The sequence below is a fragment of the Arachis hypogaea genome, chromosome 1, assembly GCF_003086295.3.
Source record: "Arachis hypogaea cultivar Tifrunner chromosome 1, arahy.Tifrunner.gnm2.J5K5, whole genome shotgun sequence".
NCBI lineage: Eukaryota > Viridiplantae > Streptophyta > Magnoliopsida > Fabales > Fabaceae > Arachis > Arachis hypogaea.
Genome location: NC_092036.1, coordinates 1,906,225 through 1,920,136, shown reverse-complemented (window position 1 = coordinate 1,920,136; position 13,912 = coordinate 1,906,225). Strand labels below are relative to the sequence as shown.

Below are 13,912 nucleotides of genomic sequence, written 5' to 3'. Positions count from 1 at the left end.
AAATTAACCATGATCTTCGTCTAAAAAGTTTGATTTACTTTTTGGTGACTCCAAAAAATTTGATTTGTTATGACTTCTGAGAGCACACAATAATTTTTTGATAAAATACTCAGTTTCCTCTCTAAAATTATATTTGATAATTAACTTAATCTTAAAATTTTAATTGTTTTAATTTAATCTTTAAATTTTTAAATTTTAATCTTATTAATAATTTTTATTAATAAATTATTAAAAAATTTAAAAATTAAATTAAAACAATTAAAATTTTAAAAACTAAATTGAAATTTAAGAACTAACATCTACCGTGAATATTTTTTCCGAGTCCCATTAGTTTGCAAAAGTCCATCGTTATGTGGACTAAAGCGTCATTTTGCAAAAGAGTAGGGGTAAAATAATAAAATTAACCTCCAAGTCCCTTCCTTTAAATACTAAACTGAAACCAAGTTGTGCCGCCCCCGAGTCCGAGTCATAGCGGCTGGTTTCGGAGATTTCTTAAGAAGAGAGTTTGTTCAGTATTTCTTTCATCTCATTGGATGCTTTTTATTAATATTTCTTTCTTATATCTTTATTATTATTATTTTTTAAAAATTGTTATTTTGGCTGGTATTCAAGATTAGGTGAGTTTTGGTTGATTTCTAATGCAGATTTATGACATATTAATGCTTCCCTGTGACGATTTATAATATTTAAAGTAGTGGACCGAATTCCATTGAGGAAAAAAATAATCTGAGGGATTCTCAAATCGTTTATTATGTGTTTTTACAATCCATTGTTCTTGAATCCGTTGTGAGATAAATTCTATACTCCAAAGTTTGTTTGATTTTCTGTTATTTGAATGTCCAATTTTGTGCAAAGTGTTCTTATTCTCTGATTTCTAAGCACTGCCCTTAAGATCGCCTTCCCTGTGAATAATGGAAGCGTTTCGAGTCATAGCTGTGCAACATCAAATTACCAAATATGGAGGTTTTCTCATTAGGGTTTTTCTAATGGGATCCTCCTACTACCCACTTTGCTCATATTCTAATGAGGCATGGATCCTTTTTTACCTTTGGAGCTTTGCTTTTTCTAGCCATTTGTATTGATGTCTATGGTAAATGGTTTCTTTGCCATTTGCCTTCAGATTCAACAACTGGTAGTAAGAGTTTAAGACCTTTGGTGCTCAATTAATGTCTCAGCTTGCATGTGGGAAACAATTCTGTTAGCATAATTAACCACAAGAAAGTAAGATTCTGATATTAATGGTATTGTTGTATTGATAGGGAAGTTGACAATTAGAATTTAATAGTATAGTATTAGTAATAGTGTATCCTACTTCCATGATCTTACTATCTGTTCATTTTTATGCTAACAACTTTCCACTAATGTGAACTTTTTTCTCTGCCTTTGCATGCTTTGATTATTTTGTTTGATTCATTGTTTTTTAATTGAGAGGGGAAAATGGCAAGGGTGATTAGATGTGTGAAAACTAAAGAGAAATCAAATCCTTTCTGAACTCAGTTTTTTAAGCATATATCACTTGCTAAACTACTCCTTTGTACCAGCTATTCTATTTCTCATGTGATAAAGAGTTGAACAAAATTTACATTTACTATATAGTCAATCTAACACTAACACAACCCTGTCTTGCAGAATACTATGCAGAGAGTTGATTCTTGATTATACAAGCCAAAAAGGAACATTAGTGTTTACTAACAACTGAAATACTAAGGAACTGAATGCCTTGGATCTAATTTTTTTTTATTTTGGGGGGGAAATTTTGCTAGTTTGAGCATGGCATGCATTTTTTCAAGCTTCAGAATCCGGTTTTCAAGATAAGATGCCATTTCTCCAATACAATGGCATGCACCTTTTTCTTCCTTGTTGAAACCAGTTGTAACTGTACCACAAAATTTATGAGCCTTCGGTTTGCCTTCTTTTGCATTTTCATTGGAAATTATTTTGCTCCCTTCTGCTTTAGGATCTTCTACATTAGCAATTTTTGATCCTCCAACAACATTGTCACTTGCAACAAAATTAAGAACTCCACTACTCATTATTCCATATGCTTGAAAAACTTCACCTAGTGAAGGAAGATTGTCAACAGATTCAGAACTAGACAAAGTGCTCTTGTTTTGAACAACTGCATCCTCAAAACATCTATTGTTGCTCGAAGTACTCAATCTTTCTACAATTGTAAGCTCATGCTTCTGATTAAAAACCTCTTGATCTCTCTTTCGCTTAGAAGGTAAACCAGACGGCGAATCATAGGATCCATCACCCTTCACCTGCCTAGACAAGCCTCGTGACAAATTCCCCGTCCCTAATCCCGTTTTCATGCCTTCTTCCTTGCCTAGTTTCCGTCGCCTCCACCAAGCATAGTACCTTAAAGTAACATCTGGCTGTCTGGCACACAATGCACTTAATAAATTTGTATCCATGACTGGATGGATGTAATCCATCCAAGGATCCTTGTTGCGATGAGGAACTGTACAATCAGGTATGTCCTGATCCATACCGAATTGCATAGCAACACGATTCGGGAAGTATTGCTCTATGCAGGACATTCCCACCAACTTAGAGACCCTCAAGCAGCGAATGTATGAATCCAATTCGCTATGAAAATCAGGATTATCACACACCCAAGAGTACTTTGTATTGTAAAGCTTAAGTGGTGGAGAATTCTTATACGGGCGCCAAAGAAAGCCGTCTTTTTTCACCCCGGCCGGATCCATAATCGATCTCAATTTTTTGTTATCAATCATCGTTTTCAATCTATCCCACCTAGCCATTATAGGCTGGCTTGGTTCAACCATCTTCGGCTTTGGCGGAAGTGCCGGAAACCTCTCTAAAGCCCACACAATTACCAACTGAAAAGGAGCCCAGAGAGTAACTCCCCCGTTCTTCGTCTTTGCTAAACCCTTGATAGCACTATTCAACAATCTCAAGTCCCTATAAATGCTAGCTAAAACAGCAGGTCCTAATGCTACTCTAGTTCCTCTGGCTAGTTTTACAGCAAGCGGAAAAACACATTTCAAAACAGATCTATGTGATTTAGAAGCGAAAACAAACCTTGACAACCACAATGCCAAGAAAGCTTCATGCTCCACTTGGCTCCTTGCATTCTCCATGAAGTGCATCATCCACGCATGATGATCAGCCCTTCTTGCTTTTGATCTGAAGAACATTGCCCTCACAGCGAGGAGTTTCGCCTCAATTTCCTTCTCCTCATCGGTATCAATAGACAAAGAAACAGGAGCCCCAAGAACAGAGTAACCCCCACATAACTTCATGTCTTCCAATGTTACCGTGCATTCTCCCCACGGAAATATGAATGTGTTGGTCTCACAACACCACTTCTCTGCAAGAACAATAAGCATTTCACTGTTCTTGTTGATTGTGAATGTTGAAGCCATTATTGCTTTGTCTATTCCAGCTTGCACCCATACATCTTCGTACTTGGGTTTCATTAAGTCAACCCATGTTTTCCATTGTTGTTGTGGGTGTAACCACCCATTGAACGCTACTTCACATGGAACATTTTCTCTAACGTTGGAATTGGAAGGGAGTGGTGGAGAGTCACGTGGTGATGGGGTTTTGCTCATGGTGGGTTTGAGAAAGTGGGCGAGTCTTATTGTTGGATTTGAACCCGTTGATGGTGAAACCATGAATTCTTCTCTGGCTTCTATAACGGTGTCAAATGATTCTTCATCACGATGATTATCCATTGGTGTGAGAAGTTCAAGGACCAGAGATGAAATTTGGGTGCATGCAAATGAAAACTCCGGTCAAAGAGACAAAGATCACAGAGAAGAGAGGAAGAAACATGGAGAGAAGAGACGAGGAAAGTTGCATCGTGCGGTTATGCCTCCTGTCTCCAAATGTCGGTTTGGCTACTAATGCCACTCTATTGTTCTTTACTTCACAGGTGTAAATAATTAATTTTAATTTATTATTATATATTTACATGAATTTATAGAAGAAAATAGTGAATTTATCAAGGTAAAACTAGTAATTTCCATTCTCGGCTTTAGGAAGCACATAGCCACATAATTACACATCATTGTGTTAGATTAATTAATAATTTCCAATTCCCATTCAAATAATCACATTCTTCTTAGAAATTTGGCAATTCAAAATGGAGGGTCGGGGAATCATTGAAATCGGTATCCAGGTGAAACGAAACAGAAGTCTGTCAAATCATTTGGAAATTTGCTAAATTTTCATAACATGTCAAATTATAATATAACCTTTAAATTTGATGGTTTGAGAGTATAAAATATTTTATATAATATTATATTTATTCTTTTTAGATAATTATTTGTATAAAGAAAGTAATATTAGAAATCTGTTTTTTAGTCCATATCAATTAATTTTTTAAATTTTGTTAATTTTAAATTATAAATCTTATATCATAAATTCTAATAGTAAATTTTAAATTATAAATATAAACATTAATATTAACTAATTAAAAATTATTTTTTTATATTTTTATATAAAATAGCATTTATATAATTAAAATGGTTTAACTTTAAAATATTGTATTTTAATTTTATATTATATTTTTCTAATAATGAATTATAATTTTTTATTTTTAAGTTAAATTATAGTATTATATTAATTTTTTAAAATATTTTAATCACTTCTCGCAACCATTACAAAATATTAAAAAACTATCAAAATTTATTATTTTTTACTTTAATTTTTAGTCATCAATCTAATTCATTTAGTCTAATAATTTAACAATATATTTTAACCAATTTTTTATTTTAATAAATTAAACAAATATTTTATTTATTGAAATAAATAATTTTAAAACTTATTACGAGAATACGTTAGCTACCTATATCTCATTTACACTTATGCATATTTTTCAATTTTCATATATAAATATTTTTCTGAAAATATATGTATTTGTAAATATAAAAATATATTTTTTAAAAATAAAACATTTCAAATAATAGAAAATACGAATGGTTTTATATAATAAAGAAGATGGACAGTTTTAAAAGTGAAACACTATTAACATGTTTATTTCTCTCAACTGTTAAAATAAGTGAAAGTACACAAGTAGCACCACTACTTCCATCTATTGACGATTTTTTATTAAGATTTACACTAAATCAATTTAAATAATACTTTAAATTTTTAATTAAGATATAATTGGATTTATTAAATTTTTAAGTGAGATATAATTTTTAACCGACAATTTTTAAATTTTTTATATACTCTCTTAAACATTAATATATATAATTTAAAATATATATAATTTTTTATTTACTCTCATAAAATAAATGAAATTTAAAATATATAATTTAAATTTAAAGATTAATATAGAGAATACATAAAAAATTTAAAAATATATAATAATAGACGGTGAATGAAAGTAGTGAAAGAACAGTGGATAGTTAAAAAAAAATAACTATATTAATAATGGACAATTTAACGGTAATGTTCCATTTTTAAAAAATTAAAACCATCTATCTTTTTATTATATAAAACTGTCCATCTTTTCTTTTATTTAAAATGTTCTATTTTTAAGAATTTGGTTTAATTTAAATTACTAATATTTTTTATTACTTTTAAAAAAATATATTTTTATATTTATAAATACATATATTTTCTTTATACTATAAAGGAGATAATTTTTAATATATCTCATTTATAATATAAACAAGATATATAAAAATTGAAAAAATATATATATATATATCTTTGTAAACGAGATATTACAGAATAGATAACGTATTTTCATAATAAAATTTAAAATAATTTATTTCATTAAATAAAATATTTATTCAATTTATTAAAATAAAAAATATATTTTAACCTATACTTTTAAATATTAATAATTAACTAATAACCTAAAACAATAAATTTTAATTAATTCCTCCAACAATTAATAAATAAGAACATGAATGAAATGAGTAGAGTCACAGAGGGATGCTGGCGCCGAACATTTCAGACTCAACTAGTCAAGACAAATACCCAATAAATCAGATCGTGGACCGTTGAATGACAAATATGAATAAAAAAAAAAGGAACGTGGACAAATGAATGACCACAAGAAGATATGCAACGGAGGATTTCCAAAAGAATTTACTGTAGAAGTGTTGTCCAGAAGAATATAGGCGTGGCTGGACCAAACGAGGTCTAGTGAGGATTGAGTGATTGACAGTTAACTACTCAAACATAAACTACCCTTACTGTTATCACCACCATCACCCTCTTCTCTCACCTGCCACCTTCGCACCCCATTGCCCCGAGTCATGAGCCGAACTTGAGCTTGAGTTTGACATAACTCGACTCAACTCAACTCACTTGCAGCCCAACTCACTTGCAGCCCAGACCAATAGACCATGGTGATGATATAATATACCAAAAGGCGGAAAAAAATTATATTTGACCACCGGTTAACTATTTAAAAATTAACATTATGAGTATAAGTAAAATTTATTTTGAAATTAAGAGATAACTAAATCCATTTAAACCAACATATATTTTAAAACTTTTCGAAAACTTCAAAAAAATAAAATATACTTTTTTAAGCTGGTCTTATGTTAGATTTGAGTGTCAAACTTTAGTGCATATATAGCAGTATTGCCAAAAAAGAAATAAAAAATAAAATAAAAATAAAAATCATGCCATCTCTGGTTCAGATCTTTTACAAAATCCGTTATTTCATTGCTAGCCTAACCTCATAGGCACAAAGAAAATTAAACTTACAACTTTCTCAAGTGGTTTACTGTAATCCAAGTTTTCCAGAGCTTCCTTCCTCAATAACTGAACCAACAATCGGAATAAGCATGAAAACCAGTTTAAAATACCAGCTACTAAATCGAGACCAGCTTATTATCAACGGGGGTTAAATGAGAAAAATGAATAGAATACTCTTCCTGTAAGTCACATTATCCAATTCAAAACTCGGACACCAGCACTGTATGATAGATGTTTGTATTATGCAGGTCTCTTCTCAAATCGTCATTGGAGTTGCTATGCTTTGGCCCTGAAAATGAGAAGATAATACAACTTATATTTACCATATCAAACTAAATTAGTCAACATTTCATAAGAACCTCCTCAAGTGATGGTGATTGCACATCAAGAAAAACCAACGCAAAGCAATTCCTATTTCCTAGCATAAAAATTAACATTATATATCAAATGATACAAGTGCAACTTTCACCGCTTATTAGGGGTAGCAATGGGTAGGGTAGGGTAGGGTAGGGTTTAACCCAACCCTAACTCCACCCGTGGCAACCCGCAGGTATCCAACCTGACCCGCGAGTTTTCACAAATATGTAATATTATTATATAACTTAATGAACACGCAAATTAAAAATTCAATACAAACAACACAATTATCCCACAAACAACATAATCGTTCCATAAACAACATAACCATCAAATGTTCAATTCCACATAAAAGTCTTTGCTTAAATTAATAACCCAAACACAAATAAAATGTTGTGATATAATGTGGTATTTATATATCACTAAAAATAAAAATGATTTATATAAAAACAAAAATGTTAAATTATCAATTGATGGTCTTGGCTCAATGGTAAAGATCTTTTACACCCACCTATAACATATTTTTATAACATATATAGGGTGCGGGTTGGTCGGGAGACTCAACCCGCTACCCAACCCGTGTTCAAACCCACTTCACACTCAACCCTACCCGCAGCGGATCGGGTTGAAAACCCTACCCAACCGGGTTGGATACCCGCAGGTAGGTTGCATGCTGCCACCCCTACCGCTTATGACCCTTTATAGGATATATCGATTTCAACCATTCAGTTAAAATAACATATAGGGAAGATCATCAAACTTTCATAAGAGTGCAATTGAAGAGCTCTTGTTTACGTATACTTTTAATATATTACATTGATTTTCAAATATATAAAGGTTATAACAAATGATTTTGGATTGACATAAAATCTTTTAAAGATTATTTACAAGATTTTTTTTCTCTATAAAATCTATGTTAATATCTTCTAATCCAACTGTTAGATTTTTAAAAAAAAAATTACACAAACACGAAATTATTCAATGATGTAACATTTACTTAAAGTTACACTAGTGTCATATGATCCTTAACTAATTCATATTCTGGTTGACTAGATGGCAACAATATTTTTCAGTAACCATATCAAATACTATATTTCCCACAATAAAGTTTTTTGTTCTTTCTCAATCTCCATAGCAAAAAGAGCAAATGTGAGGGTGGAGATAGAAACAGGAGACAAATACATCATTTTTTTAAGGTGTACCCAAGTGAAGATTACACGGAGAGATTGAAAGCAGTTAAATCAGTTAGAAAAGAGATTAGCAAAACAGCTGCTTTACCTTTTATTTACAATAGAAGAGTGAAAGAAAAGAGAGGTAAAAATGTAGTGTGAGACCAACGAATGTAACAAATAGGACAGCTGACAGGGTTAATGGAGAGGATGTGAGAGAGGAATGAATTCTGTTACAGGAGGGTCAAGAGTATAAATAGGAGGAATGAAGAGATTGGAGGGGGGATCTTGGACTGGGCAAGACCTTAGGAGAGTGGTAGCTTTTCAAATGCTACCATGTTCTCTATTTTCCATAATTGGTTCTTCAATGAATTCATCAAGAGACCAAGAGAGAAACACCTTCTGTTTCTCATCTCCGTCTTCCCTTCCTTAATTCTATTCTTCATATTCTAAATTGCACCTGTCTCTACTGGCTAGTGGTTAGTCTTATACATTTCCATAAAAACTTGAAAAAGGAAAACAATATAAAACCAAAGTAGCATTTTGCACTTACTAGTAAAAGCATACCAATTCGAAATAAAGAAAACAAAGAAAGTAACCCTTAGGTGTTCAGATGATCCAGAACACAATCCAGTGAAGAACAACAATGAGAAACAACATGCAAGGATGATGTAATAATTTTGCTTCAACATTTTAGCAGGTCAGCAATTATTAAAGTTACATTAGGAGGAAAAGAATAAAAACTGGCAATAATTGCCTTGTATACAATTAACAGAAAAATGTTTGTAATAACTTAATGCAAGTTTTAATTTAGGATGAAACGGATGGAGTAGTTAGAACAAGACTCTTGAATATCCTGTACTACAAAATGTTGTGTCTGATACTCTGGGATTCTGATTCAGCCAAGGTGACGTAAAATTCAAATTAATAATTCCATGTAAAATCAAAATCTGAAAACTCTAGATATATACAGCACCTAAAGTTCCAGTCAAAATTCTCCATATAGGGCGGGTTCAAAAAGTAACCAATAATCCAGTTCATAAACACAACAGTGGATAAAGCTTACCAAATAGAAAGTAATAATCATTTTATTTCCAAATGCTTTGAATTAGTTACCAACTAACCTTTCCATGTAAGAGTCATCCTCTGTATTAATAACTATAGCATCACCAGCAACAATGTGTGGTGGAACCTGACAATTTTGTTCATACAATAAGCAATTTGTGTTACCAGCATTAAATGTTAGATCAAAACAATTGAACTTCCAAAACTCATGGTGGGTTATTCAAATGAAAAAGAACCTCAGACAAGTAATCATAAAAGCATGTAAATATCTTATTTACTAGTTGTATCCATTTGATTTACATGGAAAGCATTTGATCCTTATCTTTATATTATATCAGACTGAATTTGAGCAGTCAAAATTTTAAAAGACCCTGTCACTCTGGCATATATTCCTATTAACAATAAAATAATAACTTTTATAATAATACCTATCATTTTTACACAAAGAACCATTCTGAAATCCCCCTAAAATAAGGGGATGAAATGTCCAGGATTGGTATTTCGTAATTTGTAGAATTTTTAATATAAAAGTCATGCCTCCAAATCTTTACCTTCATTTTAAAGGGAATATCATACAGACCCCAAGTAAAATAAGTCCAAAAGAAATTCTTGCAGAATTATAGTACTTACATATAAAAGGGAAAAGAAAGTGCTAAACAGCAGTCACAAATAAAATATTACCAATTGTTTATACTATTAAGGAATAGAAGTTAAATGAAAGAACAATTTGACTTACTTCAACTATAATGCCATTCTCCAGTACCACCTTTTTGTTCCTTAAAAAACCATAGAGAAAACATTAGTACAAGAAATCAACATTTTGCCAGCCAAAGGGTGTGGATTGCAGAGAATTTTAATGCTCCATCTTTGAAGTCAATTCCATTGTAAATATGTATGATGTATGATGATGTCATCTTGCAATGTGCCAGATTCAAGGTCCAAGTAAAATTAGTAAGTAATATACTATAAAAAACGATCAACATCTTCCCACAAAGAAATATCATATACTACTTCCATGAAACTTATAACTAGCTGTTTGTTATGCATGACACACAGTACAAAATTTAGGGACTACCTTCTGACCAAATTTTTTGGAAGTCTAGAGCTCCTATTAATTACTAAATACACATAATAGGTTAAAAACTTGAAAACAAATTACTTAAACCATATTTGTAGACACATACAGTTCTCTCCCTTGACATGCATCTTAATTACAACTCAAGCTCTACAACAGTGACACTTATTCTTCAACTGAAAAGAAGCATTTTGTTTTTCTTCATTTCCAATAAGCCTAAGGCACTTCTATAACCTAAATTTGAATAAGGATAGGATTATACAACGACAATTTTCTTGATTTATAGATTTTCATTGGTTACAAAGGTCAAGATTGGCAAAGGAAATGGTTGACATTATGGGTTTTAGGTAGAAACTGAAAGGAGAGAATAAAACCATTGGATATTGATATGAGAAATTTTGATGTGTGCCCCGTGGTGTTATGTGAAATACAAGGCACTAAACTTTATTTATGTCCTCTCATCTGGTTGTATTATTCTTATCCTTGCCTTAAGTTATATTCTTCCTTTATGAGAAAAATAATAATACTAGAATCCTAATCCGAATTCGAGAAACCAATCAAGACATGAAAGTCTTGAGACTCCTACATTGCTTGAGGATATGACTATACCATAATAATAGCCTTGATAGATATTTGGGCAACCTGTAAATGGTATCAGAAATAGGAAAAACGTTCGAATCTAACTATAAAAGCATACTTTTCATCAGTAAATGTTCCAAGGTATACAAAACGTAAAGGGGAAAAAGCAATAAAAGTTTATGTTAACAAACAGATCTAGTATATATCTAACTTTGACAATAGATAATGTCATATACCTTGGAGTGGCTGCAATACCTTCTTTCACAGTACATGTTACCCGTTTAGGAACTGATGCAGATAAAGGTTTCTCATCAAAAAATTGCACCTTAACTTTCATTTCACCTGTAAACCAGGCAAGAAACCACACTTAATTAGTAATAGAAGGAAAGAAAGAACAAAATCAACTCGTAATAGATGGGAACATGAAACTATGTAGTAGTTACAACCATGAAATAAAGAAGTACCATTGCTACCTGATGACTGCCCCAAAGACTACAATAACTTTTTGGATAAAAGAAATTTAATTAGAGACCATAGGAGAGAAATACAAATAGGGAAAACAATAAAACCCATTGAAAAAATCTTCAAGAAAGTACAGGTAGCTGGAAGAGCCTCAAAGTAGAAGTCTTAAAATGTTATAAAGCAACATTAACCCACAAAAAGAGAATAACAAGAGCATATATCATGACTGTGTAGACAAAGATAAGATGGAAAATGAGGACACGGGCAGGTCAGCTCAGAATGTCAAATTAAACCAGTCCCGTGAACACCCGATAAATCCAATTAAATATAACAGAAAACATCAAAAGGTGGAATAGAATGAAACCAATGATGATCAATCAAGATTCAGGAGATAGTAAACTACATTGACAAGAAATCTACAGAGAAAGAAAGTAATAGAGGATTAATACCAAAAATTGCAGAAAACACTTCCACCATAGTATAATTGTAAAGGCACTAAGAAGTTGAAATTTTGGCGTTTTCCATATAAATTGATAGAGAAAGAGCAGTAATAAGTGATGGATCAGTAGTAGCTTTTATCCACCTTGTAGATACGAAGCATTTTTGCCGAATAAGTCTCTGGAAACTTCTATCTGATCAAAGGTATTAGGGCTGACCACAATTAGAAAGAGAAACCATATTAATCAACTTTTCTCATCCTGAAGGTTGAACCTAACATCATATCATGACACCATGACAGCACACAAGGATGAATCGGATAAGAACTCACTCCATTAGAACTACAGTTCCATCATGATCCATGCACATATACATGAAGGTCTTTTCATTAACAAAAGCTCCTGCAACAATATATGATTTGCAACCACAAAAAAGAATTGAGTCAAATACATCAGGCATAAACTGTCCTAGCCATAACACAAACAAAAACCAAGAGTGATATGTGGATTAATGACTACATTACTAAATATATGACAGCTACATTAGAAATTCAAATTTGAAATATTCCATATAATGAGGACATACTTTCAATATTATCATCTGTATTCATTCGATGTGTTACCTTGTTCCCCTGGGCAATGTCACGAAGCTCCACCTATTATAAGAAACAGTACAAAATTTTCGGTTAGGCATGGAATTAGAAACTATATCCAATAACAACAGCATGAATAAGTAAGGCATCTGCCAATGGCAAACCAAACAAAAATAAGATTTTCTTTAACCATGTACCCTTGACTAATAAAAATTGGCATAAATATATCATGACAAGAAATTAAATTCATTATGTACAACCGAAGAATTGAATTTGATTTTGTAAATTACTAGTTTATCTCAAACTAAAGAATTCAAATAAAAGGAATTGAAATCCAACTCAACTCCTGGGTGAGGGGAAAATGATTTTGCATCGTCGAGTCAAAGAGCAAAGAAAGAAGAAATTTAAGAATAAATAAATAAACCTTTATTGTAGCTTTTCCTCTTCCTTCATGAGCATGATCAGCTTTAAGAACCTGATGATGTTAACAACAAATAAGTCAAAAGAGGTGAGTGACTTTTGGATAAACAATATTCAGATTCAAATGAAGGAATACAAACTAATTGACAACGAGTTTAAGCTATTCGAGCAATTCATAGGTACCTCAAAAAAGCGCCCTGGAATCAAAGCAAAGCAAACCAATCGAACTTGTAAGTAAGGAACTAACTAGCTAACCAACTAATTAATGAATGAATTCAAAAGGAAAAACCTAACCTTGCTTTTCAATGATGTTCCCGACTCTAACCTGGACAGAAAAACACACACACACACACAAATTGTTATTTATTAACTTATATGAATGATCAATGAAGTGGAGAAAATGGCTTACATCAGAAGCTGAGACTTTGATTCCGCGGGATTGAAGTGTGGACCATGGAGCACTGAACAAGTCGAAGTTGGAGGAGGAAGCAAAAGAAGAAGAAGAAGACAGTGGCAGTGAATTAGGGTTGAAAATGGAGAAAGAGGAGGAATAAGTAGAATAATGGGAATAAGATGAGAGTAATCTGAAGAAGAGAGGGTTTGAAGGGAAAACCCTTTTGATCAGCCTCATGGCGAAAGATATTTTACCAACTCAGAAGCATCAATAGAAAAAAAAAAACAAGTGAAGGTGGAGCGACCGCCGACGGTGGAGTTGCGGAGACTGGCGGTGTGTGTTGAGCGGAGGGGTGAGGAAAGATAAGAAAATGGAGGCTGAGCTACGATATAGTAGGGAGTGGAAGTCTGCAAAATTTTTTTCTTTTCTTTTCTGGTGTGATGGGTGTTCATGGATGGGATTTGCATATTCGCCGTTTTCACGTTACGGGTGAAAAGTGAAAACGATGTGAAGTTAACCGTTATTATATGAAAATTTAGTTAAATTAGTCAAATTATTTAATAAATCTGATTTTTCACTTTATCTAAAATTGATTTGAAAATGAATATGGATATAAATCTGATCTACAAAATTATTAGATGGAGAATTAAATTGTAAATTTTATGGAA

General features: G+C 32.1%; 2 protein-coding genes across 2 annotated transcripts; both read right to left on the bottom strand.

Annotated features, from left to right (window-relative positions):
- Positions 1-451: 451 nt before the first annotated feature.
- On the bottom strand, positions 452-4,110 carry LOC112710927 (uncharacterized). The gene has a single exon (XM_029294742.2). It carries the CDS (start codon positions 3,702-3,704, stop codon positions 1,704-1,706), a length of 2,001 nt encoding a protein of 666 aa, XP_029150575.1. The 5' UTR covers positions 3,705-4,110; the 3' UTR covers positions 452-1,703.
- Positions 4,111-6,576: 2,466 nt separating this feature from the next.
- LOC112789789 (uncharacterized) lies at positions 6,577-13,678 on the bottom strand. Its single transcript, XM_025831833.3, has 11 exons — positions 13,260-13,678; positions 13,145-13,175; positions 13,034-13,047; positions 12,855-12,905; positions 12,424-12,493; positions 12,170-12,239; positions 11,984-12,051; positions 11,175-11,280; positions 10,021-10,060; positions 9,344-9,411; positions 6,577-6,982 (listed from the first exon to the last, which is right to left on the bottom strand). The coding sequence occupies exons 1-11, from the start codon at positions 13,479-13,481 to the stop codon at positions 6,970-6,972; spliced, it is 753 nt and encodes a 250-aa protein (XP_025687618.1). The 5' UTR covers positions 13,482-13,678; the 3' UTR covers positions 6,577-6,969.
- Positions 13,679-13,912: the final 234 nt, after the last annotated feature.

What these genes read in the sequence shown, in the direction of transcription:
- LOC112710927 (XM_029294742.2), bottom strand. Translation starts at nt 3,704, where the DNA reads ATGGATAATCATCGTGATGAAGAATCATTTGACACCGTTATAGAAGCC.
- LOC112789789 (XM_025831833.3), bottom strand. Translation starts at nt 13,481, where the DNA reads ATGAGGCTGATCAAAAGGGTTTTCCCTTCAAACCCTCTCTTCTTCAGA. An exon ending in TCAAAGTCTCAGCTTCTGAT is followed by an intron (nt 13,176 to 13,259) that starts GTAAGCCATTTT and finishes TTTTCTGTCCAG; the next exon opens with GTTAGAGTCGGGAACATCAT. An exon ending in GGTATTGCAGCCACTCCAAG is followed by an intron (nt 10,061 to 11,174) that starts GTATATGACATT and finishes TGGTTTTTTAAG; the next exon opens with GAACAAAAAGGTGGTACTGG.